Source organism: Myripristis murdjan, chromosome 5, assembly GCF_902150065.1.
Source record: "Myripristis murdjan chromosome 5, fMyrMur1.1, whole genome shotgun sequence".
Classification (NCBI taxonomy): domain Eukaryota; kingdom Metazoa; phylum Chordata; class Actinopteri; order Holocentriformes; family Holocentridae; genus Myripristis; species Myripristis murdjan.
Window position 1 is genome coordinate 6,762,176 of NC_043984.1, and position 14,185 is coordinate 6,776,360.

At 41.0% G+C, this 14,185-nt stretch overlaps 1 protein-coding gene across 1 annotated transcript in view; it reads left to right on the forward strand.

The window, feature by feature from the left end:
- The window catches only part of pcbp4 (poly(rC) binding protein 4), a 65,807-nt gene that overhangs the window by 21,682 nt on the left and 29,940 nt on the right, over nt 1-14,185 (forward strand). The window contains exons 5-8 of the mRNA XM_030051523.1: nt 3,104-3,235; nt 3,867-3,995; nt 8,233-8,307; nt 14,025-14,096. Of these exons, the coding sequence (XP_029907383.1) occupies nt 3,104-3,235; nt 3,867-3,995; nt 8,233-8,307; nt 14,025-14,096 (408 nt within the window). The remainder of the gene's footprint in view (nt 1-3,103; nt 3,236-3,866; nt 3,996-8,232; nt 8,308-14,024; nt 14,097-14,185) is intronic.

The window sequence follows — 14,185 nt, forward strand, 5'->3', positions numbered from 1 at the left end:
ATGGATCTCTGCGAGGCTGAAGACAGAAATCTGCATCGGATTGAAGCGTTGTCAATTAAAGGTGTTTGGATTGAACTCCTAGTGTGTGGACTTTACTTTTTTCTGGTGTGAAATATTGAGCCCCACACCTCACCTTGACATGAGCTTAACTACAAGTCAGAGTCACAGAGGCTGACGAGCAGTCAGAGGATCGCAGGTTTGATCCCTGATGTGGCCGATCTGCTGTAGCGCCGCTTGGCAAAGTCACCAACATGTCTCAAACAGAGATATTTAAAACTAGCAAGTATTAAAGAACCATACCAGTGATTCTGAATGTTTCTGAACAGCTACAAAATATGTTCCTGGTACTATTTTTCCAAAAGCAAACATTAGTGTCTAATATCATTTATCATTTATCAATTTACCCAGACATTTGTCTCCATTCATTCCACTGTGATATGAAAATGAACTTTCAGAGAAAATGGTGAATGGTGACGACTTTGTCAGCCACAGAGGCAGAACATCATAAGGTGGCTGTTTCAACTAAAAATTCTAACTTGAAATGGAGGGATTTTGGTTATACGTTGTGAAAACTTTAGTACCCCTGCATGGTTTGCAAAACTGTTGCAATGTAAAATGTGGTTAAATTGTTGTAAAGGTTAAATGTGTTGTTAAAAAAAAAAAAAACCTCAAAACTGTGGTAATAGTGACCACACACTCTCGACAGATATGAGGATCTTTAATCTCTTCCACTCGGCCGCCCCCACGGGTTCATTGCTGCTGACCGACCAAGCTCGATTCAGACCTACAGAACTTTATTTTAAATTCTAGTGGAGATCCTGGGGTTTCCACAGAAACTAAATATGTCCTGCTGAATTACAGGGAAATGTGTAAAAAAACGATGCACCAGACATGTAGATATTTTCTGTCTGATGTAATGCTGCAGCCAGAAAACCGTGGCCTGTTGGCTTTGAATATTTCACTCAGTCTAAGAATCATGTAGCTTCAGTGTAGCACTGAAATCAGCAGTTAATTCAATGGAACTTTAAGGGAAAATCAGAGTTCCGTGACTTATTTTTATTATTTATGTGGTATGTGTCATTTTAATAAATATTAAAATCCTCATCAAATTAAGTGTGTTACTTTAGTATAATTACCATAAACAAATGAGCTGGTTGTTAGCCTCATGCCAGTGGCATTGTTTGTGCTGGCATTTCTCAAAATGAAGACTACATTTCCCATAAACCCCATTGCTTCCATCCTTACAGAGAGGGTGTTGCAAGCCATTCCCCTTCCTCTTTCTGGGATAACAACATGATTGTTGTTTAGAGCAAGAAGAAGAAAAAGAAGAGGCATTACCTGGTCGTTTTTTCCATTGGCCTTTTTTTGTGCCATAAAGCAATCTCCATTTGTGCTGTAAAGCAGAGCAGCAACATCACGTAAAAGGCAGAATTGAAGCCATTAGAAGCTGCCACTCCTCTTACAGGTGGTCTTGTTCGTTTATGGCAGTTATACCTAAGTGTCACAAGTAATGTGGGGATAATTTATTGGAAAAAGAGATGCAGCATAGAGCACATTTGAGCTACAATTCTGCAGCACAATCATGGGCTGCTCTCAACTTTACAAAGTGTCCAACACAACACCACATACTCAGTTGCAGGGCTTCACAGTTCTGTGGTCGGGGCAGTTTTCTTTGTGTCAGTTTGCTTTTGTGAAATGCAGGAATTTCATAATCTCGACAAGAAGCGAAATCACACCGAAATGTCAAGCTGTTTGTTATGTGAACCAAGACAGCATATATTCTGTGATTATCCTTGCATGGAGAACTCCTATTCATCACACTGCATAAGCCAGAGGCATCCTGTAAACGAGAGAGGGAGCGAGGCAGAGAAAGACAAACGCAGACACAGAGAGAAAGCCAAGGTCAGAGAGGGAGACAGTGACAGAGACAGGGGGACAGAGACATTTGACCAGGGCAAATATAGTCTGTGATCTGCATTGGAATTAAACGAATGACAGACAAGTTTGGAAGTTGTCTGTTCAATCAACACTAACCTTTCACTGGCTGGAGCACTGACCTTAGAGAGAGGGGAGGAGGAAGAGGAGGAGTGAGGCAGACACAGGAAGAGGAAGGATTTTGCTCTCTGTATAATTTTTTTGTTCTCTTTTTTCTACTTAGGGGAAAAGGATGTGTTATCTCACCTGTATTTTTTTTTTCTTTTTTGATCACTTTCATATGTAAACAGCTTCACTAACTCCTGAGAGAGAGGGAGATTTAGAAAGAGGGAGCACAGGACAGACATTTTGTCAAAAGCTATTGCATAAATAGCTTTCATTGCTGCTATTTTCATCCTGCACTTTGCCCCTTTGTTTTACCATGCATTCATAATCTCTGTGTCTATAAATGGTAAAAGCCTACATGACGCTGAACTAGTTTTTTGCCAGCTCTGGCTTTTTTGAAATGAGAACTTTGTCCAATCTGAAGTGTAGCTTTTAATACGGCCCATGTGCAAACCCTGTGGAGCTTGCCTGAGGCGCATGCCGAATTTGCGAAACATGGATTTTCTAGTCTTATTTTTTTTTGTATTTCTAACCAATGGATCCGCTTTAATTAATGTCACACCTTGGTCAGAGAGCACTGAGAAACTCTCGATATTGTTCTCTGCATCAGAACAACTGAGATCTTCACAGCAGTGTTGTTATTAAACACCAAAAAGAAAACCAATATTCTTCTCCTATTCTCCGTTCGCCGCTCATGGAATTGTCCTATGTGCCAATCCGATTTTCACACTTAAGTAGGCTTGAAACAAACCGTATGTGACCCTCCTCTGTTTGATATGAAATGTGACTTGATTGTGGATGCACCTACAGCGAGGATTTTAATGGGCTAATCCCTCTGCTTACACTCCGGCAGATGCTACCAATTAAAATAAAAAAACACATTGGGGTAGAATGCGGCACAGATCAGCATGCTGCACCGGTCTGTGGTATTTCTTGAGGCAGGCTGAGGGATGATGCAGCACAAAAGGGAAATACTTTAAGCACTTTTAAAACCTTAGAAATGTAAATAAAGCCCGTCATCATCACCCCCCTCCCTCTCTCCCTCTCTCTCTCTGTTCCTCAGGATTTGACTGCCCTGGTAGCCAATGGCACGGTGACCAGCAAGCCCCCTGTCACCCTGCGATTGGTCATCCCCGCCAGCCAGTGCGGCTCCCTCATCGGCAAGGGCGGGTCGAAGATCAAGGAAATTAGAGAGGTGAGTTTTCACCGAGGTGGCCGGGCGCAAAATTTCCCACTGCAAGACGCGAGGTCAGGTGGGCAGCATTAAACTACATCACTAAATCTGAGCTGTGTTATAGTCTGCTGTAAATCTTCATGTCAGGGCCGGACCTACAGATCGACACTGCCATTCGTCATGGCACCAAAACATGCTTATAAATGCATAGAGCGGACGGGGCAAATCGTAAACAATTATTGATGAGTTTTCATACTTAGCCACTTCAGGACAAATAAATACCACTGCTGGTCCTTCATCAAACTGAAATATTGTGGGATAAATCAAAAGTGGTCCTAGACATATGCTGTGCCGGAGTTACCTCTTTCCCATCAGTGCATGCTGTGTTAACACGGGATCTGACACATGACCTTCTGAACCATAAACAGAGCTTCAGACTTTGCCTCGGCCCGCAGCTCCTGTCAGATCTCCTCCTTATATAACCTTTTTGTTGTTTCTCCTGCTGCCTTTAGCATCTGACATAACTGACATGTTTTTCGCCCAGGCTGACGGAGGTTTGGATTCACTCCACAGGTAGATACAGAAGCTTCACTCTTCTTGTGTGTGTGCGTGCGCGTGTGTGTGTGGTGTGTGTGTGTGTGTGTGTGTGCAGACGACAGGTGCCCAGGTGCAGGTGGCAGGCGACCTCCTCCCAAACTCCACAGAGAGAGGGGTGACGATATCAGGGAGCCAGGACGCCATCATCCAGTGCGTGAAACTCATCTGCACTGTGATCCTCGAGGTACGTGCCCAGGAGGCCAGCGGATGTCTCTGCGTGTGAAGGTGTCTGTGTGTATTTTCTAGCCCACGGACTCGTTGATATCCTAAACACTGAAATGTCATTTTGTCAGATCACCCTGATGTGCTGACAGAAAACCTCGATGCAGGTATTATCCTCAGTGTTAGCTGATAACAGAAGGCACCGGATGTCCTCATGCACCATGTGACGTGATAAAACAGTGTCACATGTCACATGGCCACCTCATCTGGGGGTCTTCACTGTGACCTTTTGCACACATTAGAGTCTGGTTAAGAGGTTCACATGACAAAATCATTTTTAAACCTGAATATGCTGATGTTCTGGCCGACTTGCTGTCTTTCAGAGGCTGTGGATGGCTCAGTTTTAGAACTAAAGCTAGAATGATAATAGGCTGCTGGTATTTGAAACTAGATAACCAAAGGAAACAATTGATTCCTGATTCCTCAGGATTGATGTCATGTTAGGTTGTCGGCAGCCGGACTAGATACTACTCTAAAGTTAGGCAAAATTTTGGCAACGGAAAAACTAGCATGACTGTTTGCAGTGAGGTCTATTGACCTCTGACCAAGATATGTGAATGAAATTGAGTGCTATTGGCAGCCACAGGTCTCCTCTTTGCAGACATGCCCATATTATGCTAATCCCATGCAGTTTGGGCACAAACCATGCAGTTTTTTGCTGCAGTGCAAATGTGTTCTTTTGGCCTGTCGCAAAATGGTGTACTTGTGCAGACTGGGGCCTTGGAGTTGCATAAATTGGTTATGACTAGAAAGCTGAGCCTCTTGTGGATTCAGTGAGTCCAGTGTTATTCATGTGTAATGATGTTAGCCCCCCTAGTAGTCATTTCATTGTAGCGAGTCCTAACGCCCTAAATTAAGCCCACATAGATTATGACATTAAGACAGTCAGCCTGGAGCTGTGATTAGATAAGAGACTCTTTTCTCCTGCTTGGCTAGCAACACAGAGAGTGAGAACAGCGTTTCATCACTCTCACTGTCATGTAACACCAACTTTGACAACAACTTGTAAGATATCTAATTAGTGCGAGACAGCTTACCTGAAAATGATAATGTGCACACTGCAAAAACTCAAAATCTTACCAAGATTATTTGTCTTATTTCAAGTCAAAATGTCTTATTACTAGTCAAAATATCTCATTACACTTAAAATAAGACATGATCACCTCAGAAGTCACTTGTTTTTAGACAACTGTCTCTTGTTTCAAGTGAAAATTTGCTTGAAACAAGTGAAAATTTGCTTGTTTCATTGGCAAAATTTGTTTCTTGTTTCTAGCTAATTTTCACTTATTTCAAGTGAATTTTCACTTTTTCCACTGGCAAATTTTGCCAATGAAACAAGCAAATTTTCACTTGTTTCAAGTGAATTTTCACTTGAAACAAGTGAAAATTGTCTAAAAACAAGTTAGTTCTGAGGTGATCATGTCTTATTTTAAGTGTAATGAGATATTTTGACTAGAAATAAGACGTTTTTGACTTGAAATAAGACAAATAATCTTGGTAAGATTTTGAGTTTTTGCAGTGCAAGGGAAAGTTAGGAAGGGCTCTGCTTGCTCTCGAGGAGGAAAGTGAGAAGCCTCCTCTGACATGGAGGATGTTGGTACATGAGAAGTTTTAGCGTCTCGTCAACCTGAGACGTGTTCAACCTGAGGGAACAAGTTGCTAGTGCCCCCAGACATGCAAGAACAAAAGGTACGCCTGCTGCCACCAAACCACTGAAAAGAAACACACATGATCCAGGTCTAATGTGCTTGCACGACATTTGCGATAGTCTTAGTGCGGCCTTAATCGGTTTACTAGTGTGTTTGCAACGTACACACTGTGAGAATATTTTCAATTTGAAATGGATCCTCTCACATATCTTATCTGGTAAAACAGATTCAGTCAGATTCTCTCAAATGATAAAATCAGTTTCCCACGCTGATCTTGGCAGATTTCTTACAGTGAGGCAGCCAAATGCTCAGAGTATTTCAAATGAATCAGCTCAGACGCTAAGCGTAAATCCCGCTACAGAAGATTCAATTTCCACCGCAAAGCAAATAAACACAAAGATATTGCCTCTCTCTGTACGTCAAAGAAATGTGCGTTAACTTGGGTGTTGGTAGTGGGATTCCTCCCATTTGGTGTGATTTGCTCAGAAATCTAATGTGAAAATTTACAAGGCTCATTTAGTTCATATTTGCAAGAATCAAGGAGACAAATATGAACTAAAATGAGTTTTTATTCAACACAAATTGTGACAATCAAGAGAGAAAGAACAATTCAAATGCCATTCTCTCTGATACTAATTGTTATAATAATAATAATAATAATAATAATAATACCTCTACACAGTATCCAGAGCTGTAGAGGTGATTTGAAATTATTATTATTAATGATTTGAAAAGAACTGCCATTCTCTCTCAATTGCCATTCTCTCTGATACTAATTGGTATAATAAAAATAATAATAATAATAATAATAATAACAACAACAACAACTTTACACAGTATCCAGAGCTGTAGAGGTGAGTCTGTAAAATTAATGATTTGAAAAGAACCCAAAACACTCATCCTTGAGATTTGCATAGCCATCCACCTGTCTGCTCTCTATTAAGATAAAAATGAAAGGGTTTTCATGAGACACAGTCAACCTTTCCAATAATCTTCAAAATGGAAACACCAAAATCTATAATTCATGATCATATTCTAATTAATCAGAGGAAGTGGTCGTTACGATGAGCTACGTCCTCGAGATTAAAAGCAGAAACAGTAAAATCAAAGGCTCGGGGGCCTCATTGGTATTCGGAGCACCTTAATCTGGGATGAGAAGAAACAGAGTGAAAGAAAGAAAAGAAATAAAAAATGCTGACCTTAGCTCAAACTCATTCACTTTCAAGTGCTGGTGCAATCAAAGAGTTTACCCTGTCAGAGTTCCATCCCTCCATTCCCGCTGTCTTTTTATCTTTAAAAATTTCTTTTGATCTACTGTTGGCCTGTGATGGACTGGCGACCTAGCCAGGATTCAGTCATCCCTTACAGCTGGTGCATGCTGGGATAGGATCCTCCATGACCCTAGCAGGGCTTAAGTGGGTAGAGAAAATGAATGCATGATTGTTCTGTTCTTGCAGAGTCCTAGTATGAGTATTAGGGTTTGACCAGCATGAGGTTTATTAAGGATGATTGACACCCACTAAATAAAGTCACAATAAATATACTACAAGCTCACATTGTTGAGGTAACATGTTACTTTGTTTATTTTGGAACATATTTGGGCAAACTTATTCATGCTCAAGACCTCCAAGTGGACTTCCATTAAGTCAGGGATCCCTGTTCTCAAGTTTGCCCTGGGGACCTTGATATGAAAAGATCCCTTGGTTTTTGATAAGTTACCACAAACCAAAATATCTTTGCATGTCAGGGTGATGAGTGTTACTTGGGGGGTCACCAAACTCCATGTTGAAAACCAGTGAATTAGACTACTCATTTGACAAAATGAAAATTCCATGTAGATAACACGCTGCTGATCCAAAAATTCAATTTAAGCAAGCTTGATATGATTACAACAACACAAGCCACATGTTTTTGAAGTGGGAAATGAAAACAGTTTTGTTACCTTTTTTAATAAAGTAACTTTGCAGCATAATAGCCCTTTTTCTCAGCAGCCGTTTGGACATGAGTAGCAGGTAGACCCGGGTGTTGCTAAAGACATTAATGAAGCTTCTGTTCCATTCAGCTCTGACAGAGCCAGGCTCCTGCCGTTCTTCATGCTGGTTCACTGGAACTGCTCTGCTACACTCAAATGCAACAGAACCCTAATGTCATTTGTACCACCTGTATTTACCTGCTGTTTTAAACTTCAAAATGGCTGCTTTGAAAAAGGTCTATTAGGTTCTTTTGAAGGTAAAGTATCTAATTACTAAAAGTAGATATTACCACCACTACACCACTACCTTCAACCTACAGCCACAAAACATAGTGCTCCTAATGCTACGCCTGCAACAATCCTGATAATGATGACCTTAAAGTATATTCATGCATAGTTATCTTACAGTGGACAAGCTGATTAATGCTGCAACCCACACGGCAGTCTAACCCTAGTCAAGATATCTCTGCTCTCTCTGCTGTCTCACTGGGACGAATTCCTGTGCGTTTATTGGACATGACACCGAAAAGAGATTCTGATTCTCATGCTGTCTTTCTGTTTCTCCTCTCACTCTACAGTCTCCTCCGAAAGGAGCAACTATTCCATACCGACCCAGCCCCACCCCTGGAACTGTGCTGCTGTCAGGAAACCAGGTACACTGACACATGGATGATTATTATTATGGTGGTTATTATGACGATGATGATGATGATGATGATGATGATGATGATGAACTTATGAATTCACCGGCAAACTGGGCATAGGTTGGCGGACTCCACCCTTAAAAATAAATAAATAAATACATAAATAAATAAATCAATAAATAAAATTTCGTTGCTGGTGTGAAATTCACAACACCAAAACGCTGATGTCCGATGTCCAAGTGAATGGAGCATGGTTTGTGCAAACCTGTGGACAATTTGAAGAGGAATGAAAGTATGTGGTACTGCACTTGTTCTCTGTCTCGCAGCAGTCACTGGCCTTGGTAAATAAGCCTTGTTTATATGGATTCATAGGACATGGAAAATACTGATACATGATACATGATACTGATGCATCGTATATACAATGCTTCAGTTAATGCAAAGCCTGCAGAGGGAGAAAAGCCCAGCCGAAGCCATTGACTGTTGTGAGATGGGAAAAGAAGAGTGCAGTCAACAGGGTTAAAATCTGTGATCACAACATTTGACTCCTAATATTTACCTGCAACTGCAATATTACTGCCATTGTTACATTTATAATGAGGACATAATTAAAAGCTGAGGTGAAATAGATGGTTGTAAAATGATGGCAATTTCAGAAGATTTCCACTAGAACTGAGGACATGTTGCATAATGGTTCCAGATTTGATTCACATAAGCTTGTGTGTGTGTGTGTGTGTGTGTGTGTGTGTGTGTGTGCATGTATATACGCCGATATGTAAAGCTCCCTATCTATATACACAGTAAATATATATAGCTTTGTATAGTGATGAACTGATACATTACTGATGGATTAATCAGACTATCAGTCAAATTATTATACATGACAGTTGTCACGCTTGTGTGACCTTTATTGTCAAGGCACCTCCAATTTAAATAAATTAAGCAAATTTACATTTACATTTGCCTAATCTACCCGTCACCACCCTAAGCCACCCTGACAAAACTCACCTCTTTTCCACCTCTTTGCCATCCCATGTAAAAATTTCAAGATCTGTGATGGATGGATAGATGGATAGATGAGTGAGGGAGAAAATGAGAAGGTGGGAGTTAGGAAGGAGGACAGATGAAGAAAAGGGTGAGTGAAGGAAAGGGTGGACGGTGGCATGTGCAAATGGATGGATTTATAGAAGGAGGAAGGAACAGAGGGTGGCAGGAGGTCTTGTAGAAGGAGGAGAGGAAGGGAGGGAGAGAGGGGTGGATTAATGGATTGCATAGATGGGCGGATGGATGGATGGATGTAGGGAGAGAAAAAGAAATTATGGATGGATGATAGATGGATGAAGGCAAAGACTGAGGAAAGGGGAGAGTAATGGATGGATGGGTGGATAGATAAATAATTTATCGTCGCAGAATTTGCTGTGGTTTGCCTTTTGAATGCTAGAGAAAATGCCCACTAACTTGCTCGCTCTCACTCATTCTTTCACCCACACACACACACACACACACACATACACATACACTTTGTAATACACAATGGCACACAGCCAAGCACTGCAACAGTCAGGCTGACTGGCAAGCAAAGAGAAAAGTATTCTAAAAAGACAGACGCAGAGATAGATTCACACACATAGATACACACACACACACACACACACACACACACACACACTTGTTAAATGTCTACTTGATGTGTCATGTAGTGTGAATGGCAGCTTCTATCACCACCCAACCAATAGAGACCAAATGAGGCATTCTAAGTAATGTTTTTCATTACAAATCATGACTATTCATCAGCTAGACGCATACGCACGCAAGAGAAATATTATCAGTGTGTGTCTCAATGTGTGCAGCATGTGTGCAGTATGTGTGTGTGGGTGTGTGTGTGTTCAGCCGCACACATTATCAAACTCTGCATGAATATGCAACATTACCGCCATCTCCTCATTAAAGCCGATTCCATAAGAAAGGATTCATTTGGGTAATTCTGCTTTTTCATCCAACGGGAAACTGAGAAGTCCTCTTTGTGTCATTAGACTCTCCGTCATTTTGCAGGGAATTCCTCCAACAGTGACTGTTGATTTTTATGTTGGTTTAGGACATTTAACTCAAGGTAGGTTTTTTTTTTTTTTTTTTTTTACTTCATTTTTTGAAAATAAAATGTGCCCTCTAACATTATGAAATGTCTTAGGGTGTTTTCACACTTGTAGTTTGTTTGCTGTGGGTTGAATCAGTGGAATAATTGATGCTTTGTTGCATTGTTCATTTGGTTCAGTTTGGTTTCACACAGCAAAGAATTCAAAGGAAAATGTATCAGCAAAAGTCATGTGGGAGCTGTCAGCCTGCTCACTGGACAAAATTTGCAAGGTTGAAAGGCAGTGAAAGGAAGTCTTTACTTTGGTGGTGTGTTTTTTTCCCCTTTCTCACTTTATTGTGCAAACACATTTGGCCAATTCAATATCCAACATGACATGGAGTGCCATCAGCAGCCTTGGCATTTCTTCATTTGGTCTATGTACCAATGTTTCCTGATTGCTCAATGTCAACCCTTACTTCAGCCTCTCCTAAGTTCCTAAGTGCTAGCTGCTGATGTTAATGAGTCACTTCTTTCTTTTATTAAGAGTCCACAATGTGCACTTGAGCTACAGGAGCTGCTTCAGCCCAAAACACACAATCCTTCCTGTAGTTGGGTGGAATCTAGGTTGTTCACATTCACACTGCAAAAGAAACACTCTTGAGTTTGTTTGTAACCGAGAGCGATCACCTCCTCAACAAGGTCTCGGTCCTGTTGTTTTGGTCCTCACCTGAGTGTGATTGCTGGTTTCACACCTGCCAAAGCAAACCGCACCAAGAGGGAAACACACCAATCGGACTAAACAAGCCAGGTGTGAAAACACCATTATCTGAGATGGTTCAAAGGACATGGGGGACCACTTTGCAGTCTTCATGTTGAACAAATGTCAACAAAAACGGTAGTGGCGGATGGATTTTGATAAAGGAGCGCAATCTTAAAAAAGAAATAATAAAGTCTACTTTTGTAGAACCCTGTCAAAGCAGCCTTAGAGCACAACACTTTTAAATAAATAATTGCACAAGGTGATAAAGCTGAATGATAATGCACGCTGCTTTAAACATGGAAAAGCGGCTTGCAAAGTTGTGTATTTGTATCACATTTCTTGGTTCTTAATGAAGTATCTAATGAAGCAGAAATGTTGAACCTGCCTGCCAGCTCACCTTATCAGCTCGGCAACATACTCAACTATCTACCTTTCTGTGCTGTGCATTTTAATTGACCCCAGCTGTTTGTCAGTGTAATCACATTAATCCCTGTTTCTGTGAGATTGCAGCGTCCACTGGGGCTGCTCACAGCCAAGAGCAGATAACACTGATAATTGATTTTAATTGATTACAATATGGTATTGAATTAGATAATGAGATAATGTGATTACAGTATTATGGTCAAGCCTGAAAAAAAAAAAAAAAAAATCAAGAGGCACACTACTAGATGTTTATATCAATTAAGAACCACATGTTGCCATGCAACACTGTTGCCAGACTACGTACTTCTCCAAATCCCTGCAGCCTGAGAAACCCCCCTGACTCAACTTCCTTCCCTGATCTTCTGGAGTGGTTTGAGACGGTTTAATTGGGGCTGAATTTGGACGATCCAAACATATTGACCTGGTTTAGCCCCAATTAGGCCCTTCCACATGTTTTTTTTTCTTCTTCAAAAACCAAGGTTAAAAATTCTGCATTTTGAAAGATTTTTTCCCAGTAGGTTTTTCAAAGTACCTTGAGCTCTGAAAAGTTTTCCAGGGACGGAAACTCTGATACTTAATTGGTCGAAGAAATCTTGCTGTGTGCATTCAGCCCAAGCGGTGCATCGGAGCTGAGCGGCGTGCAGGTTGGCATTTGGTCAGTTCAAGCAATACATGATTTTCCCTGAGAGAGTGTCAGGGATGAGATTGCCTGTACTTGGTTACACATCAGCGGACTGTATCCGATATTGTTTGCAGATCGACTAGCCCGTGGATGTCTCTGTGTAGCTGTTTGAGGCGTCAGGGAATTTGGGGCTGAATCCTGCAAGGCTGAAAGGTGTCATTGTAGTCAACAATATAAAAAAAAAAAAATGTGCCAAATATTGAGAATGCCCTCCTAAACTTGAACTGCAGCCAGTATTGCCAAGTAGATACTGTATTTCACCGTCCACAGAGCTTAAAAATCCCCCTTTGACCTGTTTCCTCACCTGAAATATGGAACCAGTATCACACTGTAGAGGAGTCAATAAAACAAGGTCACGTAGACTTCATGACACATTGCAAAGTTTGCTGCAAGATTCAAGACTGTCTTGTGGATTGGAGAGCCTATTGCTCTCCAACGTTCTGTTATTTGACTAACTGGTTGATTGAAATAAAAACACAGACAGTGGCACTGGTGCTCATTCTTTTCAATGGGGAAAATGACAATCATTGGAACAAACTGGCATGAGAGTGCTCGATTGAACCGGAGGATAATCCAATCAAATGGAACCATAATTTATTCCTGATCGCAAGATGTCTGCTATATGCCAGAGCCTGTGGTTAGGCCCAGGCAATTTGGAGGGTAACATAGTGCCGCACTAGCGCCGACACATCACGGCTTTTGTCATTTACTGTGTATATGAACTGCAGTGTGACAACTAAATTTCCCCCCAGGGATCAATAAACTATCCATTCTATTCTGTTCTGTTCTAGCTCATATACTCCTCTGCCAATAAATAGGAAACTAAATGGACTTCTTATCTTTTTTGGGATTATTGGTTTTGATTTATGCTGCCTGAGACAGAGCAGTAACTCAGTGAGGAGTGAAACTGAGAAAAATGATTTCAAAGTTCATCTCCTGTCCCAACAAAAGTTTCGTTGATGCATAAGTGGACTGTGTATCACTGAATGGCATTTAATTGAGCATACCAGTGATTCTGCATATTTAGTGTAAAATCAACAAAATGTTTCTGCTAACCTTTGCCCAAAGCTAGTAGTCGTATTTTATGACTCTGATGTTATTTTTCCTGCTTTTTATCCAGCCATTGGTTTCCAGTCATTCCACCATAATATGAGAATATAAAGACTTTCAGAAACTTTAAACTATCTTCACATCAGTATTCCATCACTGTAATAAAGTCATCCACGTTAGTTTTCCTAAAAGCAGCAGCACTGTTGTGTTTTCATAACTTGAAATTGGAGTCAAGCAGTCGCTCCACCAGAAAAACATTTTCATTGCACAGCCGGTTATCAGTTCTGTGGTTTATGAACGGTGATGACTTTGATAGACGCAGAACATTATAAGGTGGATGTTTCAACCAAAATTCAAATTTGAAAATTCAGAAATTTTGATTATGTTGTGAAATCTTTAGTACACGCAGATTATTTGCAAAATGGTTTGTGTAAGTGTAAAATGGGTAGACTGCAGAAAATAGGCCGTCATGGGCATAGGCGTTCAAAATCACTGGTATGGTCCTTTAATGTTTTCTGTTGATATGAAATCCCAGTCATGACGCTGGAGCATTAAACCACAATGATCTAAGGTCATGACTAAGGTTTGCAATTTGCACTTGATGTGTAAACCAGTTAAAGAAAATTTACCCAGTGAGTTTGGGTTGTTTTCTGGTGACGAGGCTGTATTTGAGTTGGAATAGCTTGGAGGTCTAACCGCAGTGCTGATGTGCTTGTGTCTCTCTGTGCTGGCTGAAGGTGTTCGAGGCAGCAGACTTTGGCTCTCACCCCCTGTTCTCTGTGGCACAGGGAGGAGTGGACCTGCAACAAGTGAGTATGGCCGCCTGGGGTCAAGGGTCAAGGGTCTTTTATTAGGGGAGAAGCTAAAGAGAGGACATCTTGAGAGCCAGAGATAAGAG